The sequence below is a fragment of the Colius striatus genome, chromosome 4 (assembly GCF_028858725.1).
Source record: "Colius striatus isolate bColStr4 chromosome 4, bColStr4.1.hap1, whole genome shotgun sequence".
Lineage (NCBI taxonomy): Eukaryota > Metazoa > Chordata > Aves > Coliiformes > Coliidae > Colius > Colius striatus.
In genome coordinates, this window is record NC_084762.1 from 60000201 (window position 1) to 60026124 (window position 25924).

At 40.4% G+C, this 25924-nt stretch overlaps 1 protein-coding gene across 1 annotated transcript; it reads right to left on the bottom strand.

The window, feature by feature from the left end:
- Nucleotides 1-10569: 10569 nt before the first annotated feature.
- GGH (gamma-glutamyl hydrolase) lies at nucleotides 10570-25885 on the bottom strand. Its single transcript, XM_061995098.1, has 9 exons — nucleotides 25709-25885; nucleotides 25101-25215; nucleotides 23784-23834; nucleotides 20468-20552; nucleotides 17290-17428; nucleotides 16312-16418; nucleotides 16115-16205; nucleotides 14510-14647; nucleotides 10570-12499 (listed from the first exon to the last, which is right to left on the bottom strand). Exons 1-9 carry the CDS (start codon nucleotides 25839-25841, stop codon nucleotides 12378-12380), a joined length of 981 nt encoding a protein of 326 aa, XP_061851082.1. The 5' UTR covers nucleotides 25842-25885; the 3' UTR covers nucleotides 10570-12377.
- Between the last annotated feature and the right edge of the window lie 39 nt (nucleotides 25886-25924).

Genomic DNA, 25924 nt, shown 5'->3' on the forward strand with positions numbered 1-25924 from the left:
ATCGGTGGCTCCTTAATAAATAGATTTTCTGTTTCCAAATTACATACAGATGACTTTTCTGGAGCTGGCTGGAATACAACACTCCAAAAGCTATCTTCTGAAAACACTCATGCCCTCTATAATGACGTTTTAAATGGCTGATGAAAACCTGCTTGGGCTAATGCATTAGTAATTAATGGTGCGTAGATATGTCCTCCTTTGTCCTCCTGGAGAAGAATGAAGACTTGGCTCCTCAGTAGATGTGGCTACTTAACACAGTTGTATATCTGAGGTCTAAAACTTACAAGAAAGCTGAGAGGAAAATAGAAGCCTCTTCCCTTTATGATAAAAAAAAAAATCACAGTGGCATTCTGGTAGCTGTATCTACCACAGAAACTTTAAGGAAACAGAAGGCACTCTGGGATTTCTCTGAAGAAGAAACACTGCCCAAGTTGCATTGTGGCTATGACATGGAGTACCCCCTTGGGACCTGGACTGTAATGTTTAATCTCTCTTGGTATCATACTTCTCTGTGAAATGAGAATAGTAGCAGCTCTGCAGCACTTCCTTACAGAAATGGGATTTTACACAGATTTGGCTCATTTTATTTAGCAGACCCACTGACTACAAAGTGTGTGGCAGCCACACCAGTAGTTCCTAGGTCACCTTCTAAGACACAATTTCCATTGACTCCAGGAGGGAATTATCATGTATTTGAAAGGACAGAGGACGAAGGCTGTACCTCCTTCAGAAAGCAATCCTGTGCTGAGGCCAAACTCTTTCTCCCTTCCTCCACATGCCTCAAGCCCAGTCTAACAAGGGAGACCCAGGGTCTGCTAGGTCCCTTGAGCAAACAGAGCACAGGCCCTGGCCCACCTTCTGTGCCAGCACAACCGCAGGGATCATTCTCCCCAACTTGTAGAATATGCTAGTTGTCACATATATACAGGCAGACATAAAGGAGCAGGCATGGCTGTACCACCAAATGCTTTACAAAGCTTCAGTGCCTGGAGCATGCACCATCCTCAACATCATACCCCAGGACAGGGGCAGGAGGCTCACAACACGTCCAGGGCTTCTATTCCTTCAGCCTGGATGGACAGGACATTGGGACAATATTTCTACATGGGGTAGGGGTTGAATTTTGGCTGTACTTCACCTCAGAGTGGATGAAAAGCTCACAGACTCTCTTGACTTCTCTTACAGGTTTGTAGAATTCTTTTGGTTGGAAAAGACCTTTAAGATCATCAGGTCCAATCAGTGACCTAACACTGCCAAGCCCATCACTAAATCGTGTTCCTCAGCACCTCACCTATGCGTGTTTTAAACCCCTCAGGGATGGTGACCCCACCACCTTGCTGGGCAGCCTGGTCTATCATCTAACAACCCTCTCAGTGAAGCAGCTCTTCTTAATGTCCAATCTAAATCTCTCCTGGTGCAACTTGAGGCCATTTCCCTTGTCCTATCACTTTTTACTTGGCAGAAGAGATGAACTCCCACCTTGCCACAACCTCCTTTCAGGTAGTTGTAAAGAGTGATCATGTCTCCTCTCAGACTCCTTTTCTCCAGGCTGAACAACCCCAGCTCCCTCAGCCACTCCTCATCAGACTTGTTCTCTAGACCCTTCACCAGCTTTGTTGCCCATCTCTGGATACACTCCAGCGTCTCAATGTCTTTCTCATAGTGAGAGACCCAGAACTGAATTCAGTATTCAAGATGTGGCCTCTTGAGCACTTTATTTTCTTCACTTTATGGACACAGACATGAGGGCAACAACATGAAGTGTGAGGTGGGGGATGAAGACAGCTCTGCACATGGGTACATTTGCAAAGAAAAAGAAACAGAAAAGGCAACACCAAAATCATTCTGTGAATCATGCTGTCTAACTGAAGTGCTATAAAAACTCTCACTCTTTTAAGGAAAAAACAAGGTAAGGACAAAAAGGAAGGAACAACGTGGCATGTGACACAGATTGTGGAGAACAGTTCAAAAGAGAATTTTGAAAAGGGCATCAGAGAAGGAAACATAAGAAAGGGAATATCCCATACTTGGAGAGAAGAAGTAAAGTAGAAAATCATCCCAAGCACAGTGAGATTAACTTAATGGACTGTGCAAGGAGCAAACACAACAGAATAGAAAGAACTGTGCATGAAATCAACAGAAAGAGTGGGATTCTTCCATGATATTTAGGTTCCTGATGGCTTTTTTCAAGGCATGTTATGGGTGTGTGCAGGTTGACAGTTAAGTTACCCACTTTTATAAAAAAAAGGAAAGTGTTTGTACTTTTTAAAGTATGAAGATTATATATAAAGGACTGTGCCACTTCACACACAGCTTCAATGAGTACACTTTACAGACAAATCAAGGGATTTAAGTCATTAGGAGCTATACATGAATGCATATTGCTGTAGGACATGGGGCTTTCTTTTTGATTTTCAGTTGGATAAACTAATCAGGCATAGTCGAGTTGAGGAATTAAAAATAGCACATTGCATTTACAGGGCTGGGTTTTATTTATGTCTCTTTTTCCCTTAGGGAAAAAGTGAGAGATGTTTAAAAAAAACCCAAAACACAAACCACAAACGCCCCTGTGGAATAGCATCCAAAACTCAAACAGAAATTTATTCTTCTTCATTGTAGTCAAAAATGATACTGACATTAAAGTAATTTAAAAAGACAGTCAGGAATACTCACATAGTCCCCAGACATTACCTCCACTTCAGTGCTCAGTTAAAAAGTGACTAAGTGATAGTACTCTGTCTGCCTGCTGCTATTAACAGATGAGGTCCTATTGCTCTCACCAAAATTCAGTGCTAGATGGGTTTGCTGTTATTTTTACAAAATCAAACAAAACCAAGAAGAGTTTATCAAATGGTTTCCCAAAGCAAACAAAAAGACTTTGCCAAAAAACATGCTGCAGGAAAGAGGTGTACTATAAAAACAGTACAAAAGCCAATGTAGGGCAACAGAATCTAAATTATGGAGACCCCTTGTGCAGGGCTACTGCATGGCCTTTGATCCTGGATGTGTCTTTTCTCCCCATCCAGAAATGATACCTGCTTGGTATAATTTAGGTTCATAATTTAGGAGCATATTTCTGGTAACTTCACAGTCTTTTGGGAGGGTTGGCTTTCATTTGGCTGTAAACAAACAACCCAGTATGAATATACAGACTGTTAATACAGGAGGTCTTAAATCCAGTGCCTCTAGGGCACATGCACCTTGGACACTTCGTGTTTAATGCTACATGGCACGTGCTTATTTGGGTGACCCTGCAGACAGCTACAGGAAGGTCTCTTATCTTTGAAACTGGCCCCAGTGATGGTAAGAAAGACCATTACCAATGGCCATAGCCACAGCAAGAGCTATTAGTGCCTGGTAGAGTGACAGATAGCCCATTCCTTCAGCATACTCAGTGAGCTCCAGACACAGCTTGCACTGGATAAAATATGTGTCCATTCTGGGAAGACTATCACAAACACTCTGCATCCGCAGTCCCCTTGGGACTTGGAGAATACCTGCATTCTGTACATTAAGTGGATAAGGTGTGACCATAACAATTTGACATTTTGTCCACTTCCTCCTTTCATGTTTTTTTGCATGGGAAATTAGAGAGTCTTTAGGAATAGACCAAAATAAAACAACATACACCAAATTTACTTTCTCCCACTGACTCCTCTTAGTTTGCAGTGGGGCCGTGACACTGTGTGCAGTGCTCATACCGGCACTGTGCAGCCAAACACTTGAATTCAAAGTGGAGAGGCTGCTATGTCACCAATGACATACCCAGCTTGCTGACTTCATTTGCTCTCTTCTGCTGCGTCTCTGCAAGGAATGACGTGGTGGGAGGGCTGCACAAACACAGCTGGCAAAAAGGAAAAAGCATGAGGAAAATAGGAGTATAAAATATACCTGGACATAGCACGACACTTGCATAGTCTCCACAGCTGTCCTTTTGCATCCATCAGTTTCTGTAACTGCTGAGTCAGCTCTTCAGATGTGTCCAGCTTACTCTGCTCCACATATCTGTGCCATTCCTGGCTACCCCTGCAATGTGAATGGGAAGTGCATTAAATCAAGAGAAGTCAAAGTCATATTGGGATTGACCTGAAAATTGTCTGCATGCTTCACAAATGAGAAGTTGCACCCTTCAGTCTCACCTTTTTCCTGAGATGAAATCTTTGCTGTGTGGCACCAAGGACTTCTCCTCTGTGTAGCTAATTGCGGTGACTGACGGAAGAGGCGGAGATGTCACATGCACAGGTAAAGGGTCCTCTACTTGCTTTCCTCAGAGAAATTCCTAGACTCTAATGAGGCCTGGTACAATGAAGTTGTGCCTCACTCGTCAGAGCCTTGCTTCACCGCCGCCACTTTGACTCTCAGAGGGCTTGAAGAGATCCACAGAATTGGTGCTACAAAACAGGGTTCTGTCAGCAGAGGGTTAGGGACTATTACGCTTGTGCATGGCCTTCTCCTGGCATTTTGCTGGTGGAAGCAGATTATCAGCACTGCAAGTCAAATGGTAACTACTCACTGAACACTGCTATTTTATCCCTGTGAAAAAATCATCTTAAGGGATTTCCACCTTTAAGGCTCTGCAGCTGGTAGGCAGGCAGATGACTGAAAGCCACAGGTACTTGTTCAAATCAAGAGAAACAAGAGTCAACTGGGAAGTCCAATGCCTGAAGTAACTTGCAGTGTTAACCAACTGCAACTGCCACGTCTTGCTTCAGCTTGCTTCCAGGACCTAAGGGCTAGGGGTTTTATTATGGCACTGATGTATTCCTTCTTATCTCCGTATGTTTGCTGCATGCCGGCAGCTGTCCCAGCAAACCCTGGCATGCTTGTTACTGTACAAATGCCTCAGAGCTTCCAGCAGACAGAAGGCACAGTAGGTAGGAAGACAATTGGAGGCAGAGAGAGGATGGCTGCACGGCAGGTCTGGAGGAAGCTGACCCAGGCTGGTCTCCTTGCAACCCTGCATCTGCCCAGGAAGGGCTGAGGGCTCTCCTTACTGTTGCAGGAGGGGAAGGGGCAGCGCTAAGGTATGTTTCAGCTTGCTGTAGTGTGACTATGGAGGATGTCAAGCAGGCAGCCAAGGTGGCCAGCTGGGATATCCACCCAGGCAAATCCCTCCCTCTGCTGCCTGACTGCCTTGCCAGTGGACATGGCTTCCTCCTCTGTCTGAAACTCTCTCCATGCTGCCACCTGTCCCGCTGCCCCTGGCACTGACATTGACATGACCATGACATTCACTACACAGCAGTCTATGCTTCAGGCTGCTCCACAGTCCACTGGCTGAGCAAAGGTCCCATCTCCAGGTGGAGATTTTTGCAGAGCACTGAGGAAATAACACAAAAACTCCCACTGTGTTTAAACACAGGAAAAACTTCTTTCCTGTGAGGGTGAGGGAGCCCTGGCACAGGCTGCCCAGGGAGGGTGTGGAGTCTCCTCTGGAGGTTTTCCAAACTCATCTGGACATGTTCCTGTGTGACTTGATCGAGATGAACCTGCTTTAGCAGGAGGTTGGACTAGATGATGTCTAGAGGTCCCTTCCAACTCCTATTATTCTGTGATTCTATGATAATAATGAGGATTAGTGGCCCAAAGGTGTTGAGAAGGACCCAGCCTGCTGCAGTCACTTGGCCAGGGTTATTTATCATAGGCAGTCTGCATCTTAGCTGTGTACAAAAAAAAGGAAAGAAGATTGAGCCACAGTCTGGAAATGTCTAGAAAGCATCAGCTTTTTCTACTAGAAAATTTCATAAGCAAATTTCCATAGTTAAAATGGCATCAAATAAAAATGCTTTGCAGATGCGTAATATACTAAGGCTCAATGAATCTAAGAACACCAGATGGCTTATATACATCAGAGGAGTTTTTTTAATATTAAACAAATAAATGAAGATTGGAGAGGAGTGTCAGTCACACATCTTGTTGGATGTTTAATCAGGCAGATGTGACATCCCAAATTTTAATTGCTTCTATTTTTTAGTGCTTCCATCTAATTTCAAATTGCATCTATGAAGCTCTTTAATTTGTCTGGTCTGATTTGAAGTCTTGGTATCTATATTATAATTTATCAACAAGTTCTACAGGACAGAGAGAACAAGACAACTACTAAAAATCCTGCTACCCATAAAAGCATGAGATCATGTTTCTTTTCACTTACTTCTCATATAATTAATCATCCATTTGGATTGTATTCTTCAATATTATATTCATGAGTCAAAAACCATGCAATGAATCCATGGCAAGCTTAGCTTCTTTAGCTAAAAGAATAAAAATGATGTGTGGTAGTGATAGAGGCTGCAGCAAAGTCCATATGAAAAATATCAGTTTCTTCTTCACTTACCATATGGGGTCACCATCTTTAAACTAAGCACTGAGCAGGAAATCAAGCTCTGAAGACAATAATTTGGTTTACAGGATTTTTTTTTCTTACCTCGGTAAACCCTAGCCCTAATGGCACTGTATAAACATGCTGCCACTCCTCAACATGGACACAACTGATTCCAGAAGAGATCTACTTCGGGTCACCCAGACAACAAATAAGCTGTCTGGTAAGTAAAAATATACACCTTCTTTGTTAGCAATGCCACTGCATGGATGAGGATTCAACTCCAGTGAGTATATGGGAGGTTTACTGTGGCCACTATTGTCCTTCTTGGACCACACAGCTTGTAGGGCAGCAGTAAGGAAGCCCATTTGCTGCTGGGAAGGATATCCACAAAGCAGAGAATGGGGCTGATGTCACACCTGCAAGCCTGGCTCTTCACTTCTTCATAGATCACAGAGATTTGGACATCAAACTGCAAAAGTGGGTAGGAGAGGAAGCACTGCTACCTTATCAAGACCCCAAGCAGCAGAAGAGAAAAAAAATATCGCGTTTATTCAGACAACAGGATGCAATTTCTAAACAGAAATCCTTTCATCATGCTACACAGACATCAATTTTATCACTTATGAAGAATGAAGAAAGATAGAACATATTTTGTTCCTTTACGACTAAGTCCTTTGTGGACAGCACAAACACACTTTACATTCCGTGCCCATGGCTGCACTTGCTGGTCTGGTACTGTAGAGCACAAGGCTCGGGCTTGGTCTGTTTTTATGAATATGTAAAGGGTGGGTGTCAGGAGGATGGGGCCAGGCTCTTATCAATGATGTCTAATGATAGGACAAGGGGCAACAGGTATAAGCTAGAATACAAGAGATTTCAAAGGAACATAAGGAAAAACTTCTTCACTGTGAAGGTGACAGAGCATTGGAACAGGCTGCCTAGATGGGTTGTGGAGTCTCCTTCCCTGGAGACATTCAAAACCTACCTGGATGAGTTCCTGTGTGGCTTACTCAAGGTGGTTCTGCTCTGGATGAGAGGTTGGACTAGATGATCTTCCAAGGCCCCTTCCAACCCTTAAGATTCTGTGATTCTGTGAAAGTGAAACTCTCCTAAATTGAGTAAGACATAACAGATTCAGTGTGATTTGTGGAACTGTGACTCATCAAACTTCATCTGCTACATAACAAGTATTCTTTCCCCAGAGAGTTCTGTGGCCTGACTGCCAGCCAGCCAAGCTACAGAAGGTGGCATCGCTGGGTTTAGCACCAAAGACCTGGTGTGACTGTATGTGACCACACTAAGCCTTTGCAGGAACAGTTGACAAAAGGGCAGTTATTATAAAATAGCCTGGACTCCATTATGAAAATGGCCAAGAAAGAAATAAGGGGAAACATAAGATGTCCAGCAGTGAGCGATCAGGGGTTAAGCCTGACGTGATGTGATTTAGCTTCCCTTAAAATAAAATGTCTATATAAAGATATGTTTTCATCTGTTCCACAGTTTTTTCCTGACTTGCTGCACTATGGTGCAGCTAAAAGCCACCATACAGCAATAGTGCAAGTTTCACTCTTCTTTCAGTTGAAACAGTTGGATGATTATATGAGAACATACAAAGTTGTCTCTCAAAACATAATGCTTATGTTATGAAACAAACATAAACTTTGTGAGGAAGTGATGAAAGCTGGAATAGTATCCTGATCAACAGGTGGCCCTGGGCAGGATATTCCTCACCTAAAAAATAAGCGATGGATGAGGAAAGACACAAGGCTAACAAAGGGAAGGTAATCAATCACCTCATAGTATCTGCCAATCTGTCTTCCACATAAGTACATAAACCAAAATAATTTGAACAGCCATTTAGAAACCTTAATGTGACTTGAACATCAGCCAACCCATCTCTTTTCTGTCACCACCACCACCAGGTATGTACAACTGTACTCCACAGAAGGAAAAAAATCCAAAACAACTCCAGATAAAATAAAAACTTAATTACTGTGTGAAATCTTCTTGTGTACACTCTTCTACCTCAAACCCAGACATTTCCAAGTATGCACTGGCAGCAGTCTTCAGCTGCCTGATCACACACAGAGTTATTCCTCCCTCATTAGGACTCCTGCCTCATTAGCGTAACACAGCGATAACACACAATTGGGAAACTATTCATCATTGTTCTTCCTGGTTGTTCAAACAATCCCTGTACTTTCTTTGCTGTCATCCTATGTCCCTACTAAGCCATTAATTTTGATGGAAATCTGCCCAGGAGTGCAGTACAGTCTGGCTTTCAATATAATTTCCCTGAGTGGCATCCACAGCAATGAATAAGGTGGCATTGATGCTGAAGGGAAAAAATGGTTAAAACTTAGCTGAAAAATAAATTAGTCAGTACTGAAGTGCTCAGACACAAATCTCTGCTTTGGATTCACTACTGTGTGAGGGAATTGTGGTCAGGCCACAAGGAGTGAGGTTTTGGGTGTGTTGTTTCAGGTTTTTCCCCACAATGCAGTTTGTGGGTTAGGCCCTCTCTCTTAAACTCAGTACTTAGAACACTAAATTTCTTCCCTGTAATTTCTTTCTTACCTGAAGGAACTCAAACTTCTCTTTCCTGCCTCCCAGGCAAAAGTTTTTCAAGCTCACATTCTCAGTTCTTCCCATCTAAACTGTGCTGTTTTACATTAACTAGTTTCATATTTACAGAGAACAGAACCAAGACAGATTCTATAGCTACAGGGGAGGAAAAAGTGAAAGTGGGGATATGATTCCAGTCACCTCCAGTTAATGCTCATATGTTTGAAATATTCATCAGAAACAAGATCTAATCCTATCTGAATTAATTCTGTGCTCATGTACTGTGTTTCTGTCTTGCAATCCTGCTAATCTGGTCAGTTAAACCACTCTTATTCTGTCTCCTCCCTTTTCCCACATCCCAAATCCACTGGTACATAAGTAAATCCCACAGTACTCAACATGCCACTTTAAATTGTTGCGACACCACCACACTCAACCACGAAAGTGCACAAAATACTGGTTCTTGTGGGACACCTAGTGTTAAAGCAGAATAATACAAGGAGAAAGCCATTAAAGACGATTTGACACAACCTGCAAGATACCTTGCTCATCGATGGGGTTTTTTTCCATGCAGCAGCAAGATGGTTAGGCTCATAAACCATACTCTGAATAATCTGAGAGCAAAGCCACAGGCTCCTCCTCTTTCCAGCATTAATCCTAAAAACTACATTAGAAGTTCTGTCTGAGCAATGAAAAAACATCTGGCGCATCTTCCCTATGGGAAAAGGCTGCAGGAACTGGGGCTATTTAGTCTGGAGAAGACTGAGGGAGGATCTCATTAATAAGTGTATAAATGCTGGGTGTCAGGAGGTTGGGACATCCCTTTTTTCTGTTGTATCTAGTGACAGGATAAGGCGTAAAGTTCCATTTAAATATAAAAAACTATTTTCCTGTGAGAGTGATGGAGCACTGGCACAGGCTGCCCAGAGGGTATGGAGTCTCCTTCTCTGAAGATTTTCAACACCTGTCTGGATACATTCCTGTGCAACCTGATCCAGGTGGACCTGCTTCTGCAGAGGGGTTAAACTAGATGATCTGTAAAGGTCCCTTCCAACCCCTACCATTCTATGATTCTACGAAATCACTTGGAGCAGAGAGGAGGTCTAAGGGCTATAGTTACTATGGTTTGCTTCTGACTGTAGAACTTGATGGAAGATGTCAGGGGTTAGAAGCATCAGACTGTCCTCATGTCACTGAGCACTGTAGACAGCAGTTGCTTTGCTTACAGCTCTTGGAGCTCTGAGAGCATCCACTGGTTCTGCAACCCCTTTGCACCTGTGTAGGTGTTCGTCTGTATGTGCGCAAGCAAGCTCTGACACATTGCACTTGGGACGACCCCACTGTGAAAAGGCTGCATGAGACAGAGCTGTAGGCGGCCTTGCTGAAAGCTTCTGCTCTGGTCTCAGCAGCAGTTTGTGAGTGCATTTAAGCTCTGGCCCTGGCCACGGGGCCCTGCCTGAACTGTGCTGTAAGTACCTCTGTGCTGGGCCATGGCTCTCACTCTGACTTGCTGATATGACCATAGCAAGCACAAATAGGTTACAGTAGGCCCCTGATTTGCAGCTGGCAGAGATCAAAATAAATCCACAATGATTGTTCATCCTTTATCCACAGTATCTAAAAGTGAACAAAAATACACACCTGCTAGAATAAAAGTTTATTTATCATAGAAAAATCATGGATACCATCAAATAAGGCTTCACAAGTTAAAGGATATAAAGGAAAGACACATACAAATTTATAATAAATACACTGCTCTCTCACCATATTACACACAATATTCCTTGTAGTTACATTCTTAGGAACTAATTACTGCTGTTGCAGTAAGCAGACAATTCACTTTTAAGATTGATCCCTGTTTTTCTTGCCCTCCTTAGGCAAATTCTTACAGATATTTCAACAAACTCAGCCTGAACAAGAAGATTGGACATAGTTTGGCATGCAACTATGGTGCATAATCCTCTTTTTACACTTCGTTCTACTCAGGAGTCAGGTTATACAGTAAAGTCACCTATATTAAAAATTAAGTTTCATTTACTGAATTTGGCTCATCTGACAAATGTAGAAATAATCTGCAATATCACAAGTTTAAACTTGTCATTAGCTGGTAGTGTCTTTATGGTAAGTCACAGTTAATGCTTCCTTATAGTTTTTTAACTAATGCATTTCACATTCTCTTATACAGTTGTTTCATGATAAAATATAAGTTTGAGAGTCTTTTACTTGAAAAACCTGAGAAACGTATCAGCTTTATTCAGATTTGAGCCTTGAGAGTATAAGGTACCACAAAACCGCAGAAGTATAAACTTGAATTCTTCGTTAACTCCAAATCCCTACTGATGTTTTAGCAGAGTTTGGAAGCTGTGCAATAGAGGAGAGTTATATTTGATTGTCTTATCACAGTTCCTTTTTGGACACCGCACAAAACCACTAAACAAAATTTTCACTAAGCGTACAGCAAAGGAAAAGAAAACAAAAAGGTATCACAGTATTGAATGCAACTGCTATTATCACGTTATGTCAACACTACTAGGTTTCTCCTATACATTCATCTGCCGTTTGAAGTCAAATTCCATTAAACTATCCAACAAGACAGAAACTTATTAAGTTAATGGCAAACTACTTCTTGACGCAAAGTGAGAATTCTATCCAGTAGCTACAGAAAAAGTCAGGCTGTATAAAGAAAATGTATGTCTGCATGTCCTATCTATCTGCTGATTCCAGTTACTTGCAGATCAATTCTTGGAGGACATATAAAACTGAATTTGAAAAGAACAGAAAGTGGAATCATTACTTAACTATGCCCTCCAAACTTCCCTATTTTACCTGTAATTTGCAATGCCTAGCTTACACTGCATCCTCCTGTTTACGTAGGTCTCACAAGGTGTAAGTGCTCCTAAGAATGCTGATTGTACAAGAGAAACAGGTCCACAAATGGGATTTAACATTTGCTTTTTAGGTAAAAATGTCTGTTTGCTATCATGCTGCTTTAATATTTTGGTCAATTTTTCAAATGACAAAATAGCCCCTGTCAAGAAGTTGGTTCCATATACATATTTAAGACAAAGTCAAGAGTTTAATTTGTTAAATCATTTTTAAAGGATAGGATTTTACTAAGCAAACGTACTTCTAGAGCTACCATAGTCCCTAACATTTTACTTTCGTGTTTTAAAATACGTGAATACAGCATTTTTCTTTCTACTAAACATGACTGAGTTTATAAGCATAATGAAGACCTCTTCCCTGGAAGAAGAATGTACCTTTCTGTAGCTTGCCTTAAAAGTGTGATCCAAGACAATTACTATGTTATTGAATGTAAATTTTTATATTAATGGTCTGACAGTGCAGAATAAACACAGGATAAATCAGTGAAAAGGAAGAGAACAGTTCTGGCTTTCTGTCACGCGCAGTGCGCTCTATCAGCTTAATTAAGCAATGCTGGCAAATAATTCCATTTCTAAATAGCAACCCTGCACCTTCGACACAATACTCAATCAAAAAAATAGATTTGCTGAAAGGAAGAAAATGTTCCCGTATAAATTGGAGTATAATTATAAATCAATTCTTTTGTTTCCTCATCTTCACTGGCAAAAGAGTGGAGGCTCTTGCGGGCTGTAAAACATTGGAAAAGTACAGATCACTTTACTGTTATCTTCCTTGACAGTATCATTCTTATCAAACTAAGTTATTCTCTGTGGTGTAACAGCAAACGTAATTCCAGTAATTGTATGCAAAGAACTGTGAGGATACATCTTCACAAATCTGGTTACGGCACATTTTATTACTGGAGAGGGAGAAATGTAATTATGAGGTTAAAGCTAAGACTCACATTAATCATATTATCCATATATACTATCTCTGGTATACCAGAGACACCAGTAGTTGCAATACTGAAACCAATGCATCAGACTATCAGTGTACTGAAAGTTGCAGTGGTAGCATTGACTGTGCTCTTGAGGACAGGTAAAACTTAATCTTTGTCTGGTGTATCATGTTAGCAACTCTACGCAAGTTAAAATTAATGATGGATAGGTCTGAAAATGATTCAATGGAATGCTTAAGTCATCATGAATTAACCCACTGAATTTTGCCCACTGAAAACAATTCATTTTTTTCACCCCATGGTTTATTTTCAAATTTAAGGAAGACATTCTGCCCTACATTAGCCAGAAACACCAATGTTACAATATGAAGAACTTGTCAGAGGCAGCTGTACACAGATTGGTGAGCTAATGAAGGATAACTTGGGATTTGGTATGTGAGACAGAGGGTAGACACATACAGCTGGCTGACACAAGTTTGCTCTACTAGAACTGAAGGCCAACAGATCCAAAAGTCAGTGACACATCTGTGTGGTACTATGCACAAGCTTGTTATTTGTTGTTATATACAAACTCACACATGCTGTGTCCCAACAGGACTTACAAGCAGGGTTGGCACTTACTTTGCCACAATTACATGGACACTGGCCTGAGCAAGCTTATTTCTGCCTGTAATACAGTGTGGAGACACCAGAGAATGCAGCAAACAAAACTAGGAAACATGATGCATTTTAATATTAGCCTACAAAATGAAAAAGAGATTCAGACTACACTTTCTCCTATTTTCCCTTTTATTTTTGTCCTAGTCTCCCATAAGTACTCTATCAATATTTTTAAAATACAGGCAGCTTAGAGACACTGACAAAGAATTTTGTGCGATTCTGCTACCTCTTCACAAAAAGGAGTAGGACATTATGGAAAAAAAAAAACCAAACAAACTTCAACTTGCAGGAAGCCCAGTTTTTATTTTAACACTCTCACTGATAAGGTAAGGACAAGTTGCATTTCTTTAAATCACTGTCTGCATTCTCCAACTGGGTGTCTCTCCTGATTAGAGGTCCCAATCAATCAGGTAAGACAATTTCACAAATAGTCAATTTAAAACGTGAAAATGGTATTTCAGCAAAACAGCTTCAGTATAAAAAAAATACTGTCTGATATCTTCAAATATTTCTGCATTTATATCCTGCTTATTTATAGTAAATAGACCAGAGGGGTCAAAAATTATCAAAATTTTACACATTAGTTAGTTCCAGCTTCATAGGGTATAAATAAAGGAGAAGCTTAGTAAAATTCAAGAACTTCCTGTGCTGTCTATAGTTTATGTGGTATGTTAGGCACCACACTCCATCCCTTTTGATACATCCATATACTGTCCAAGCAGTGTTTATAACCTTGACGCATCTATTTTGCAAGCAAAACTGTGAACACGTTGAACAAACCTCTGGATTTATGAATGAAGGGTATCTTGTTTGTTTGATTCATTGTCTTTTGTGCGAGGCTAAAATGTTACAACAATGATTTCAAACAACAGAAAGTCACAGCACAAACAATGCTTTTGAGCCGCTCTACTGAAAAGAGTTTGTGGAATGTCTGGCCTTTTGATGTCACTTTTACTAAATCATTCTATTTCTAGCATCCCTTGGGTTTTTATAAGCTTATAAAGCTTGCAGAGTAATCTCCTCAGAAAGCAGTAAGAGGTACTGAACTTTGACAGCTGAAAAAGAGATCTGTCCTCTTCAAAGGTTTTCACTAATACTTCACTCTAAAAAGTGACATTTATAGATCATAAACTTTTTACCTTCATTAACAAAGAAGTCAGCTATATAATATGCTGCTTTTACAGCTGATGGGGAATGTGGAATGCCTGGCGAATTCTTCCACTCAAAAGGATTTTTCTCCGGATGCCACTGGACACCATAAATTGGATATTTGTATGCTGCAACAGACACAAAGCATATAAGCAACATCTATGCCTTGAGAATTATGTGCTTCCTCTTACTGCAAAAGAAACTCACAGAAGAAGATACAGTTTCATCAACAGTCTCACAAAAACTTAAAACGGCAAGTTGAAACTAATGTTAAAGTCACAGTGGCACTGAGGAAAAAAAACGGACATTGTAAACCAAAGGTTTCATTCCATGCAAGAAGATTTTTGCACATCACTGTTTTGATTATTAATTTCAGAATTAATAGATATACAAAAAAATAATGTTACAAGTGTATCAGTCTAAAAATTTCCTATCTACTGCCAGCATCACTCAACATTCAATTTTCACTGCCACACAAGATAGCCCTGGCAGTTCCATGGGACAGATTCAAGTCTTAGAATCTTCTTGAAGGCCCAGTCAACCCAGTGGCAGTTCCCACATGCTCTGTGCCAGGCCTAACACGCAAGGGAAAGCCAGTCCTTAAATCACCTAGAGAGAATAGCAGCACAGCAGTTGATGACTGTTCTGTGATAAACTGCTTGCAAGCAGGCAAGATATATGTCATTAGTCTAATCAGATTTTCTGATCAAACTGCTATTCTTCTCTCCTGGAGGACAGTCAGTATGCCAAAAGAATCCCATGGGCCAACAGCTGGGCTGTACTGCAGAGCTGCTAGTAGTGCATCAGTAAGATAAACCACTGCCTACAGAGTTAACTTGTTCCTTCATCTGGACAAGCCTGGTGCAAAACATACAAAATAGAAGGCTTTTGGAGGAGGGCAATTTTCAGTATTGTTGTTAATGAAGCATGTTGCTGTTACCTCAGTATCCTGAATTGTTCTTCCTGTACAGCAAACAGGAATGCAAATGTAAGCAGACAGACAGAAAGCAAAGTGCAAGAGGCACACTGCTCTGCAGAGGGATTAACTACAGGATGAGCGCTGTAGTCTTCAAATCACAGCACAGGATACTCCAGTGCTAAAGTGTAACAGTGTATCAGCAGGTGAGCAAATTAAGTCATTACTCACAAGATGAAATATCCCTGCAAACAGAATATGCTTCTCACAGCCAGACCATGGACAGGGCTGATGCTCAACCTCCTATTCTAGGACAAGGGGTAATGGGATGAAGCTGCAACACAAAAAGTACCATTTAAATATAACAAAAAACTATCTCACTGTGAGGGTGAGGGAGCCCTGGCACAGACTGCCCAGGGAGGGTGTGGAGTCTCCTTCCTTGGAGGTCTTCGGGACCTGCCTGGACACGTTCCTATGTGACCTGATCTAGGCTGACCTGCTTCTGCAGGGGGGTTGGACTAGATGATCTCTAAAGGTTCCTTCCAACCCCTACCATGCTATGATTCTATGAGTCTATTCTAATATCAAGCTTGCAGTAGAAATTAACATCAGTGCCACAACACTTCTAAAGAACTACTTTGTTACAGCTACAGTTTACAACAGAAATTGATTTCCCCACCTTCCATGGTAGATATAAACTCCACTTCATCATCGGTGTTAGTGGTCAGAACATTATAGAAATTATGAAGCTTTTCATTCTTTGTGAAATTCTGTAATAAGAAGGGGGGGAGGAGAAAGATATGTTATTTGCTCATCTGTTTCTAGTTTTGACAGAACAAAAATGTTTGTGTTCAGGAAACAAAATTATCAAATTACCTCCATGGAGAGGCTCCATTTATGAAAGTTTGATGTCAATGGCTCAGTTGCAAATGCATGTAATATATCATCAGGGACATTCTTGAATAATCTACTGTCCTTTGCAGCTATTACAAATAAAGAAAAAAAATACTATCCATTACCCAAGCTGCTAATAGATGGACTAAAACTGAAGGCAAATTTAATCAAACACTACATTCAAGTATACTTTTTTCTGTAGTATAACTTTATAATTTTAGACTATGATGCAAGGAAAATCAGTGAAGTAATTACAACAGGTTTCCAACATGTTGTTACCACCATCCACGAGTGTTGACAAAGAGAGGACCCAACTTTGCTACCTAAGTTCTCACTAAAATAAGCATCATTATTTGCCCTTCATTTCAGTGACCTTTCTATTAACGATGAGCACAAACAACAGAATTAGTGAATCCTACACAGTCCACACATGGATTACTACCAAATTAAAGGAAAAAGTATCAAAAGAGAAGTCACATTTTACCAGCACTGTTGAGTGGCACAGCTCTATCTTAAGAGATCATTTGGATTTCAGTACTGTACAAGTGGGACAGCAATGCTAATATTCACCATTAGGAAACATGACATTTAAAAGCTGTAAAATCACTTGCTTTCTGAATTTGATGAGTTTCAGATCTGCAAATTTTGTTCAACTCAGTAACAAAAAAAAGACCTAAACCCATATTTTATCTTTAGGTCCAAATTATCAAATGACTCAAAGAGCCACAACTGTGGTTTTTGCTGACTACTGTCGGTTTCAAATGGCTGTGCTCGCATGTCTACTTTAGAAGTGATAAGAGCTGCACTGACTTTAGAAAAGTCATAGCAATTTAACAGGAAAGAATTTATTGAGATAATCATTAGAAACTTCTCAAATATTCACTCCTGCATCTTTATCATGTATAAAAAAAACACAACATCTTTCAGCAAAACAGACATGAGATGTAATGGATTTGTCACCTGAGGTAAAGTTCAGAGGGAGCGCAAAACCTTCTGTCTTGGTATTAACAAGTAAAACTTCTCCACTTGTGAGATAGGTAAGCTCTTCGTGTCCAAGACATGTTCCCCATACTGGGAAATAATCTCCTTTATCATTAGCCTTCAAAACAAAAAACAATAACATACAGAAAAAGTAATGAAGATTTACAAGAAGACCGAGAGAACTTCCTATTCTTTCCACTTGCTTTTGTGTAGAAGTACAACTGCTACAGTAGTACAATTGCTACCAAAGTAATTGTAACATTTCAATAACAATTGAAATAAACAGTTACCCTTAGCTTTTCTCCCAAATTATGAAGGCTAGGGATACACGTGGTCATTGAACCAGCAAACTGAGGCTAACACTGATATTAATTTGACTATTCTTTTCTATGAATAAGTAATGTTGAGAGCAGCCTGAACAGTAACCACAAAATGACAACAGAGGCAAATGTAAGAAGAGATCAATCTATCCTCATTTCGAGGGAAAGCCTATTAATTGTATCGCACTTTTATATGAAGTGCGTTCAGATCATGCAGTCAGGGCCCTCTGCAGTGTCCAGATGCCTACGCCCACCCACCTGCATCAACAAAACATAAACGTCTTCAGTGACATACTTAAATGCCTCTTATAACTACTAGGCTTAGACTTGGTTTCCAGAAAGTTGAATTGTGAGTTTAAGAAACATAAAAGACAAAAAGAAAAAAGAGCGGCAATAGCTGTCAAAAGAATAAACAAGGTGGGATGTTTCAGAACTTGTATTTTTGTGAAACCTGAGTAGTCTTTCTCGCTTCTAAACATGATTAAGCTTGCATACTGCACATTAGCTCCTCCAAACAGCTTTTGCTCAAAACTCATTTTTGACAAAGCTAAAGTGACAAGCTTAGAATAAAAACATTACCCTACTGCATTACTAGTAGCATGGTAATAAAATCCCATATCACTGCTTTTTCTCAGAGCGAAACATGGAAGACATACAGAAAGAAGGCTAATAGTACTGCAGGCTTCATGGCCGTCTGTCATGCAGGGCTAGACAAAGGACTTGCAACGTCACTGTCTTTCCTGCATGTGAGGAATGAAACCACTAAAGACAAAAAACAAACTACATTTTAAGAACAATTATAACCAAGCTATAAATATTTTGTGCCCACTCCTCCTCTTTTTGTTTTTACATTAGTCTGGAGGCTAAACATGTACTAAACAACACCCAAGACATGACTTTTTAAAAACTAATTTAAGAGCTGGGAAACGGTACTTCAGTTAGGTTTTTGCTGAGCTAGTAAAATTCTATTGACTGGGATAAGGATTAGCATTTCACATCCTCTGTTTTTATTAAAGCAGACCAAGATGGAGAAATTTCTCATTGTGAACATTTGGCAATAGAGAGAAATAGAGATCTCATATATTTTTAAAAAACATAAAATTAAGTCAATTCTGTAGTTGCTAATATGCTCTTGACTATCAAATTCAGAGTACATTAGTAAAACCACCAATATTTTATAGTGCTAATTAAGCTTCAAAAGATTAAAATCCATACACACAATCATCACAAAGAGCACATTAAAAAACCCTACTTATTAGTAAAGGTTACCTACAACGAATTGAAAATTATTTTCTGCCTTTCACTCACCTGAAGTCCACACACTACCTAAAAAACCCAGTCTTTCTGATCATAAAATTCTGACATATGCAGTCTAGTTAACTGTTGTGAAATATCAGCAGAATTTTGCAATAGTACTGCAAACCACAAGAAACCCTTGTCCCAGTAGCGAATACTGAGACACAGACTGCACTTCCCAGAGTGACCAGTTTCAAAAAGACAGGGGAGACTCACACAGAAGTACACAGACTAATAATCAGAAGTAGACAGACTAACAATCACTATGAATAAAGACAGATGAAAGAATAACATTGGTGCCATGGGGACTGAAGAGTAGGGGACTGAAGAGTAGGACACCGAACTACTGAACTGCAGCAGCTGACTGGTCCTGTGAATGCCACTGCCTGCCCTTTCCTTGCCTGCTGCTGGAAAGCCAGCAGTAAGGCTAGAGGAAGAATTCCTTGTTGCCAGTGAGCGCTTCTACCATGGTAACAGTTTAAGCAGTACTCGTAACTGCCTCCAGAATTGGGCAAAGTTTTCCAAAGTACGACTTCTGTGACAATTTTAATCAATGGCAGCTGAAAAGAAAATAAAGTCAGTAAAGAGGAAAAAATTCCAATTCAATTTGGATACAGAAGACCATTAATAATTCAGTGGGATTGGACATAAAGTTCAGTGAACCTCTATGCCTTGCCACAATGCAAATTTTACTTCAAAATGCATTGATTACTATCTGTAAAAAAAACAGAACACCTCATGTTTTAAGAGCATTAAATCTTCAATAAGGATTCAGAGCCTTCCTGATGTTCTTTGAAAAATAACAGCTTTCCCAGAAATTAAATCTTTTCTTAAGAAAGTTGATGACTACACGATTATCGAAAAATGAGTAATATAACTTTTAAGTGCTGTTCCCAACTTTTTTTGTTATAGATTAAGCTAGTGTTTACCTTAAACTTTAATCTGCTGTTTACGGTTACCAATTCAAAAAAATAGATAAACTGATATAACATATTAATGTAGATCCCTCATCTGCACCTCCAAAGACAGATTTAAATCTACTTAGAGATATGCAAGAACAAAGGTGTTTCACAATCTCTAACATATAACATTAAGGCCCCCCTTTACATATTGTAAATTGGTTTACTTGAGTCCGTGTAGAATTCCTTCAGAGTCTGAGCTTTAGTCATGAGACTTCTATACGTGATTATGTATATCTTTGTTCAATATCTAGTGTCAATGGATACTCTCTGCTTTTGGAAGGCATTTATTGCAAGTTCTACACATCCATATAAAACCTTAGGTTCAATGAATAAATGACTCTGTTCTCATCTGAAGAACCTGGGAGTTTAAGACCATGACACAATGTTAACAGTAGAAGGTGTTCAGAAGTCTGTTATTAAATTATGTTTTTAATACAGAAGCCAGTAATGAGCTACTTATTACGAGCTTACAGTTAACACGCTGGATGCCAATGCAAAACTATGACAATATGAGCTTCCCTGTCATTTTGATCTCTGAACAGTGACAATAAAAAGAACAGACTGTTCCTTAGTAATTACCTCTAATGCCTTGTGGTAAAATATCTTAGCAACCCTGGAATATTCTGAAGTCTTAAGATCCACACCACCTCCTGGAAAAAGTACCCTGAAAGGCAACATCCAAGAATCTGATTAGCAACGGTGATCAAACTAAAATCTGGACAGTCATAGATGTGCACAGAGAAAGGTTTGGTAGTGGTTTTAAGGGTAAGATTCGGGTCTAGATTGACACCTACATTTCAGGAATCTATTTTGGACAGATCTAGTCAGAAAAGTCAATGGAGATTCCAGTAGGTTTTCTAGAGCAGACACTTAACTGGCTGGTAGGATGAACAGCCCTGCAGTCTCCACTGGCTGTACTGACCAGCACTCCATTCATTATGTGAGTTTAGATAGTGCACATGCAGACAGCTAAGTTTAAGTGTCTTAGTCTTTAACTGAATCATATCTTAAATCTTACTGTTCCTCTACAGAAAAATGGTCACTATCACAAAGTGGTGACCAAGACCAGCGCAATGTAAGGAAGAGAAGAATAACCAGAAAATACACAAAACATATAGATACCAGCTGGTATACAAAAGGAGTTGTGTGCCGCTATTACATCAAATCCTGTCTTGACTCTTACCTGGCTCTCCCTACCACTTTAAAACCCTGATCCCAATCTTAAACTCATTCTGTTCAACTTGCGTAAAGAACTATTGTGGCCCTGGTAGAGTGACCTTCTTAGTGCAAAATAACACTATTAAAAAGGAAAATAAGTACATTTGGTCACACAGGATCTAACATAGCCTAAGAAGAAAAAGCAATCTCAGAGGGAATTTCAAAGAAATTGTGCATGATTTTCTTCCATCACAAAAAAACTAATTCCCACATCAACCAGGAATGGCAATTCTCTGTGCAGCTCCCCAAACTCAACAGCACGAAAAAAGACTCAGGATAGTCTAGCAGAGATTTCATATGTACATGTGACGACATTGAAAGTAATCCATTACCATCAGAGAAGGTAACATGAAACAGAGGAAGGACTAGAACAGTTCCCGCATAACCGACAGAAAAGAATGTGTGAGCACTCCCTAACTCACTGCAGTAGAACCTCAATTATGTTTAGTCAAGCTACATCCATCGGTTGCTGATATTTTACCAAAATCGTTGGCAGATTCACACTTCTGTTCTCCAGAAATGGCAACCTCTTATCAATGAGATACTAACAAGCAGAGAGAAACAACTAACATCAAAAATGATCCCATGCATTTGCAGGGCAAGCGTGTGTTTAAAACATTGTGACCAGGTCTATTTTGAAGTGAATGATGCACAGGATCATGAAAAAGCCACCAAGTATTTGGTGGAAAACCAGAGCAGTATTCACAAAAATATAAATCAGATTATCCTCCAGTGCCAATACAGAAAATTAGTACAGCTGAAGATATTTTTAAAACAGGCTAGATTATAGATCTCTAGTTAGATAAGTACAGCGAGCCTTACCTAGAAGTGGCAAAAAGTTTGCCTGTTTCTTTTGTTCAACCCCAAAACTGGCCAATACCAATTAGGCAGAACAACTGTCATCTCTGCTAATGCAGAAAGGAAGTAACCCATTACGTAGCGATGATAATGTTTTTACACTGTCATAAGCAGATTGAAATGCAGCTGCCTGTATTCCAGAATATCCAAGTGATTAGAAATTATGATGTTTATTGTGAATTTCAAAGCCTATCTCTGGAGTACATTGCTATATTCATAAAATTCTGTCCCTACTGTAGTAAATTTCATGATCTTAAGAAGGTAGTGTTTAATAGTTTAATAATAATTTGCAACTGCAAAGAACCTGGAGTTAACCTTTTAGAACATGAGAGATGAACATATCTCTTTCTTATTCTAGGTTTCCAGAGAATGAAAAGTCCTTCCTTCCAAAGATCTTATTTGTATTTACACTCAGATACACTGTGGAAGCCATTAGCTGACATTGGAATAAAACAACTGGAAATATAGACCATTCTTTCCCACCTACATAGCACAAACTCAACTGGCTGCCACTGCAAAGACAGGACAAGAGAATTGGATCTACTTGCCTCACACCCTCTTCTGCATTGAGGTAGGTGGTGAGGGAGGAAAAATGGGAGACCCCATTATTGAAACTCCTGATGGTAAACAAAGACAGATTGAGAAAATGATGAAGTGATTCATTTTGTCTCCAACATGAGCAGCCAGACAGGAGACAGTGTCACTGTCTTATATTTGCTTACACTGTGAGATTGTAAAGACCCACTTCTCAGTGTATAGAGCATGCTGTAGAGTATAAGAGAACATGAGGAGAAACTTCTTTCCTCTCTGAGGGTAGGGGAGCCCTGGCAGAGGCTGCCCAGAGCAGTTTAAGAGTCTCTTTCTCTGGAGATTTTAAAAACCCGCCTGGACATGTTCCTATGTCACCTGATTAAGGTGAACCTGCTTTAGCAGGGGATTGGACTAGATGACCTCTATAGAGATCCCTTCCAACCCCTACTGTTCTGTCACTCTGTGCAGTTTTGTGAAGATGCACCTCATGACTACAAGTAGACCAATCACATGCTATGGGCTCACATACAATCAAGCCTGTGAAGTGTAGAATCAGCTGATTTAACTCTTCTGAAGTGCAGCACTCACAGAGGCAAACATAAAAGGTTTTGACTTTGCTTAGTCCACAACTGTAAGATGTTAAATTAGATCACGTTATCTCACATTTAAAATGTAAAGAAGAACATATGGGTCGATAGTTTCAAAGGTCGTCTGAAAAGTTAGAATGTTTGTCTAATAAAAAACAAAAATCTAAGCCACGGTATCACAACAGCCAAGATGGACCATTCAATCACCAAGAGAGAAAGCACCCTAAGAGAAAAGGGTAGGAGAGACTGGAAATCAGAAACTTTTATGATAGAGGAGATATGGAGAGGGCTGAAAGAGGAAAGGGTAGGAACAGGTATGAAACACCCTGCAAGTGCTATTAAATACCAAAACTAAGGTGATCATGCAAATGAGGAAGAGGGAAAAAAATAACAAAATTTAAGTGAGCTATTTCACTTGTAAAATTGTTAGCCACTATAATTCCACTTCTGTCTACCTGCAAACAAGCACAGGTGAACGTCAAGATGAGCCTTTGCACATTATCTGACACGTGTTCATCAAAGAAGAAAAGACGGTAGACAGGTACAGGATGAAATAGTGTTCTCTGTCTTAGAACTTACTGACATGTTTGCGGTGCTCAGCACAATCTCCCAAGAAAGTAGAAAGATACCGTTGCTGAGAATATGGTAGAGCTTAAAACCAGAACTAACACTGATTTTCAAGATCAGTGCCTAAAACTTACCCATTTATAGAGTGAAATATTTTATCATACTCTTCATCTGTAAGATTTAATCTGAAACATCAAGAAAATAGTTAGACAACACATATGAAACTTACATATTTTACATGAAAAATGTCACCATTACTGAACAGAAACATAAGGGACAGAAAATCCGTAGAAAGCATGCTTTCAACTGGATAAAATACTCCCAAATCAAATGAAATATTTCACCTGAAACAGTTCAGCAGACACTGAGAATCCACACAACTGAAAATAGAACCCCATCAGGTACAGTTCAGGGTTAGGTACTCTGGGACCCCTTTGCAGACACTCATTAATGTTAATATTTACATGAATGGCATGGTTATTACTTCCTGAGAACCGGCAACTCCAGTTTCCAACTGACTCCAAGAAGGGCAGAGCTGCAAACAGGGTGTCACACCCATTCTTCAGTAATCGTATTGTTCACATGGTGGAAATAGAGGAAAGACCTCAGCATCAGTAAAACGTCAGCAAACCAGTATGATGGCTACTACAGCCACACAGAACTAATACACTGGGTATATTCAAAGCATCCAGCTTTGTCGCATCCAACTCAAGTTGCCAGAATTAGAAGCCTCAGTTCATCAGTGCTTCTGGTTAGCAACCATTCTGAAAGCTCCACCAGCAATGTGAGGAACACTGGCTTCTTATTCATTGGACTGTGGAGACACACCCCATTGTGACTTTCTGTGGTTGAATCAGTATAGTTTTTAACTTCTAACCATTACCATCTTAACATCCGAATTTAGTGCATTCACTATCATACGGCTAACTGGTGGCCATGATACACTATCAGTTCCATTACTTACTCTGCTACCTTTTACCCAACAACCAGAACAAAATACCACATGGAGCCTGTGACTCGGTCTGAGAAGTGGACTTTGGTTTCTTCAAGGAGTACTGATAGCCTTCTTCCTTTACTTGAGTTCTAGGATTTTAGAATGTTACAAAAGATAGTATGCGTATATGCATCTAGATACTTAGGTGTGTTTGCAGGCCACTACATATTAGATTGAATATAGTTAACTTGAAACCCCACAAACTACAGGAGGTAGTTTTACAGGTTAAAATATCATACTTTTCAGAGAAAGGTTACTATCATAAGAAAAATACTAACAATTACATGTTCCAGTCTGCACTTATTCTGATTTCTAAAATATCCTGCAAATTGTAGTGTCTTCAAATAGTCTTTGAGGAACTTCAAATTCTCAGGAAAGCCACACAACTGCTTTGTGTGGCCCCAAGATGACACCCTTAAACAATTACTACCCACTTATAAGGATATACAAAATCTACCTTATTGGCACAACTCGGGCCCCAGCAGATTCCAAAAACTTCACATATGAAGCAGCGATGTAAGAACTTCCATATCTGGCGAATTCTTTAAAGTGACATTCCTGTGCCAATACCCCTGAGTGGTCCAGGAAAGAAAATTAGCACTACGTAAACAGCAAATGCCACAAATCTTAGGAAAAATCAAACTCCAATTGCCTATATGCTAGGTTACAGTTTTAAATTTACCACCTGCAAGAATTCCAAAGGGAGACAACCGGGCAGCAAGTGCAATGTCTGGTCACAAAGCTGACCAAGACTCAGCTTTGACTGTTTAGTACTTGTCTTAAACAAGCTGTGGTTATTGTTTGGGTTTTTTTGTTTTTTGTTTTTTTAAGGGAGAAAGTACGGCGTAACACGATTTAGAGAAGCTTTGCCTAAACGCACGCTTCAGACCGTTCACGCGCACGGTTTCACGTAGGGTGCAGAAGCCGTTTCCACCACCCGCAGGCTGGCGACGGCGCTGTGCGCGGCAGCCTGGGCGGGCCAGCAGACCGGTAATCCCCGGGGCGCCAACGGCTGCCAGGAGCTGAGGGACCGCCACCTCCCTCCCTCCCTTCGCCGCCCCTTACCGATGATGGGTCTCTCGTTGCCCGCCGCGGGGAAGCCGCAGAGGGCGAGTGAGGGTACGGCAGCGCAGTGGATCTGGAGGAGGAGAAGGGGGGCTGCGGCCAGGAGGGGCAGAAGCCCTACGAAGCACCCCATGGCCACGGCGCCTGTCAGCACCACACGCGGCTCCCTCGGCGGCTGGCTCTGCGCCACACGGCACGCTGCGCCCGGCCCGCCCG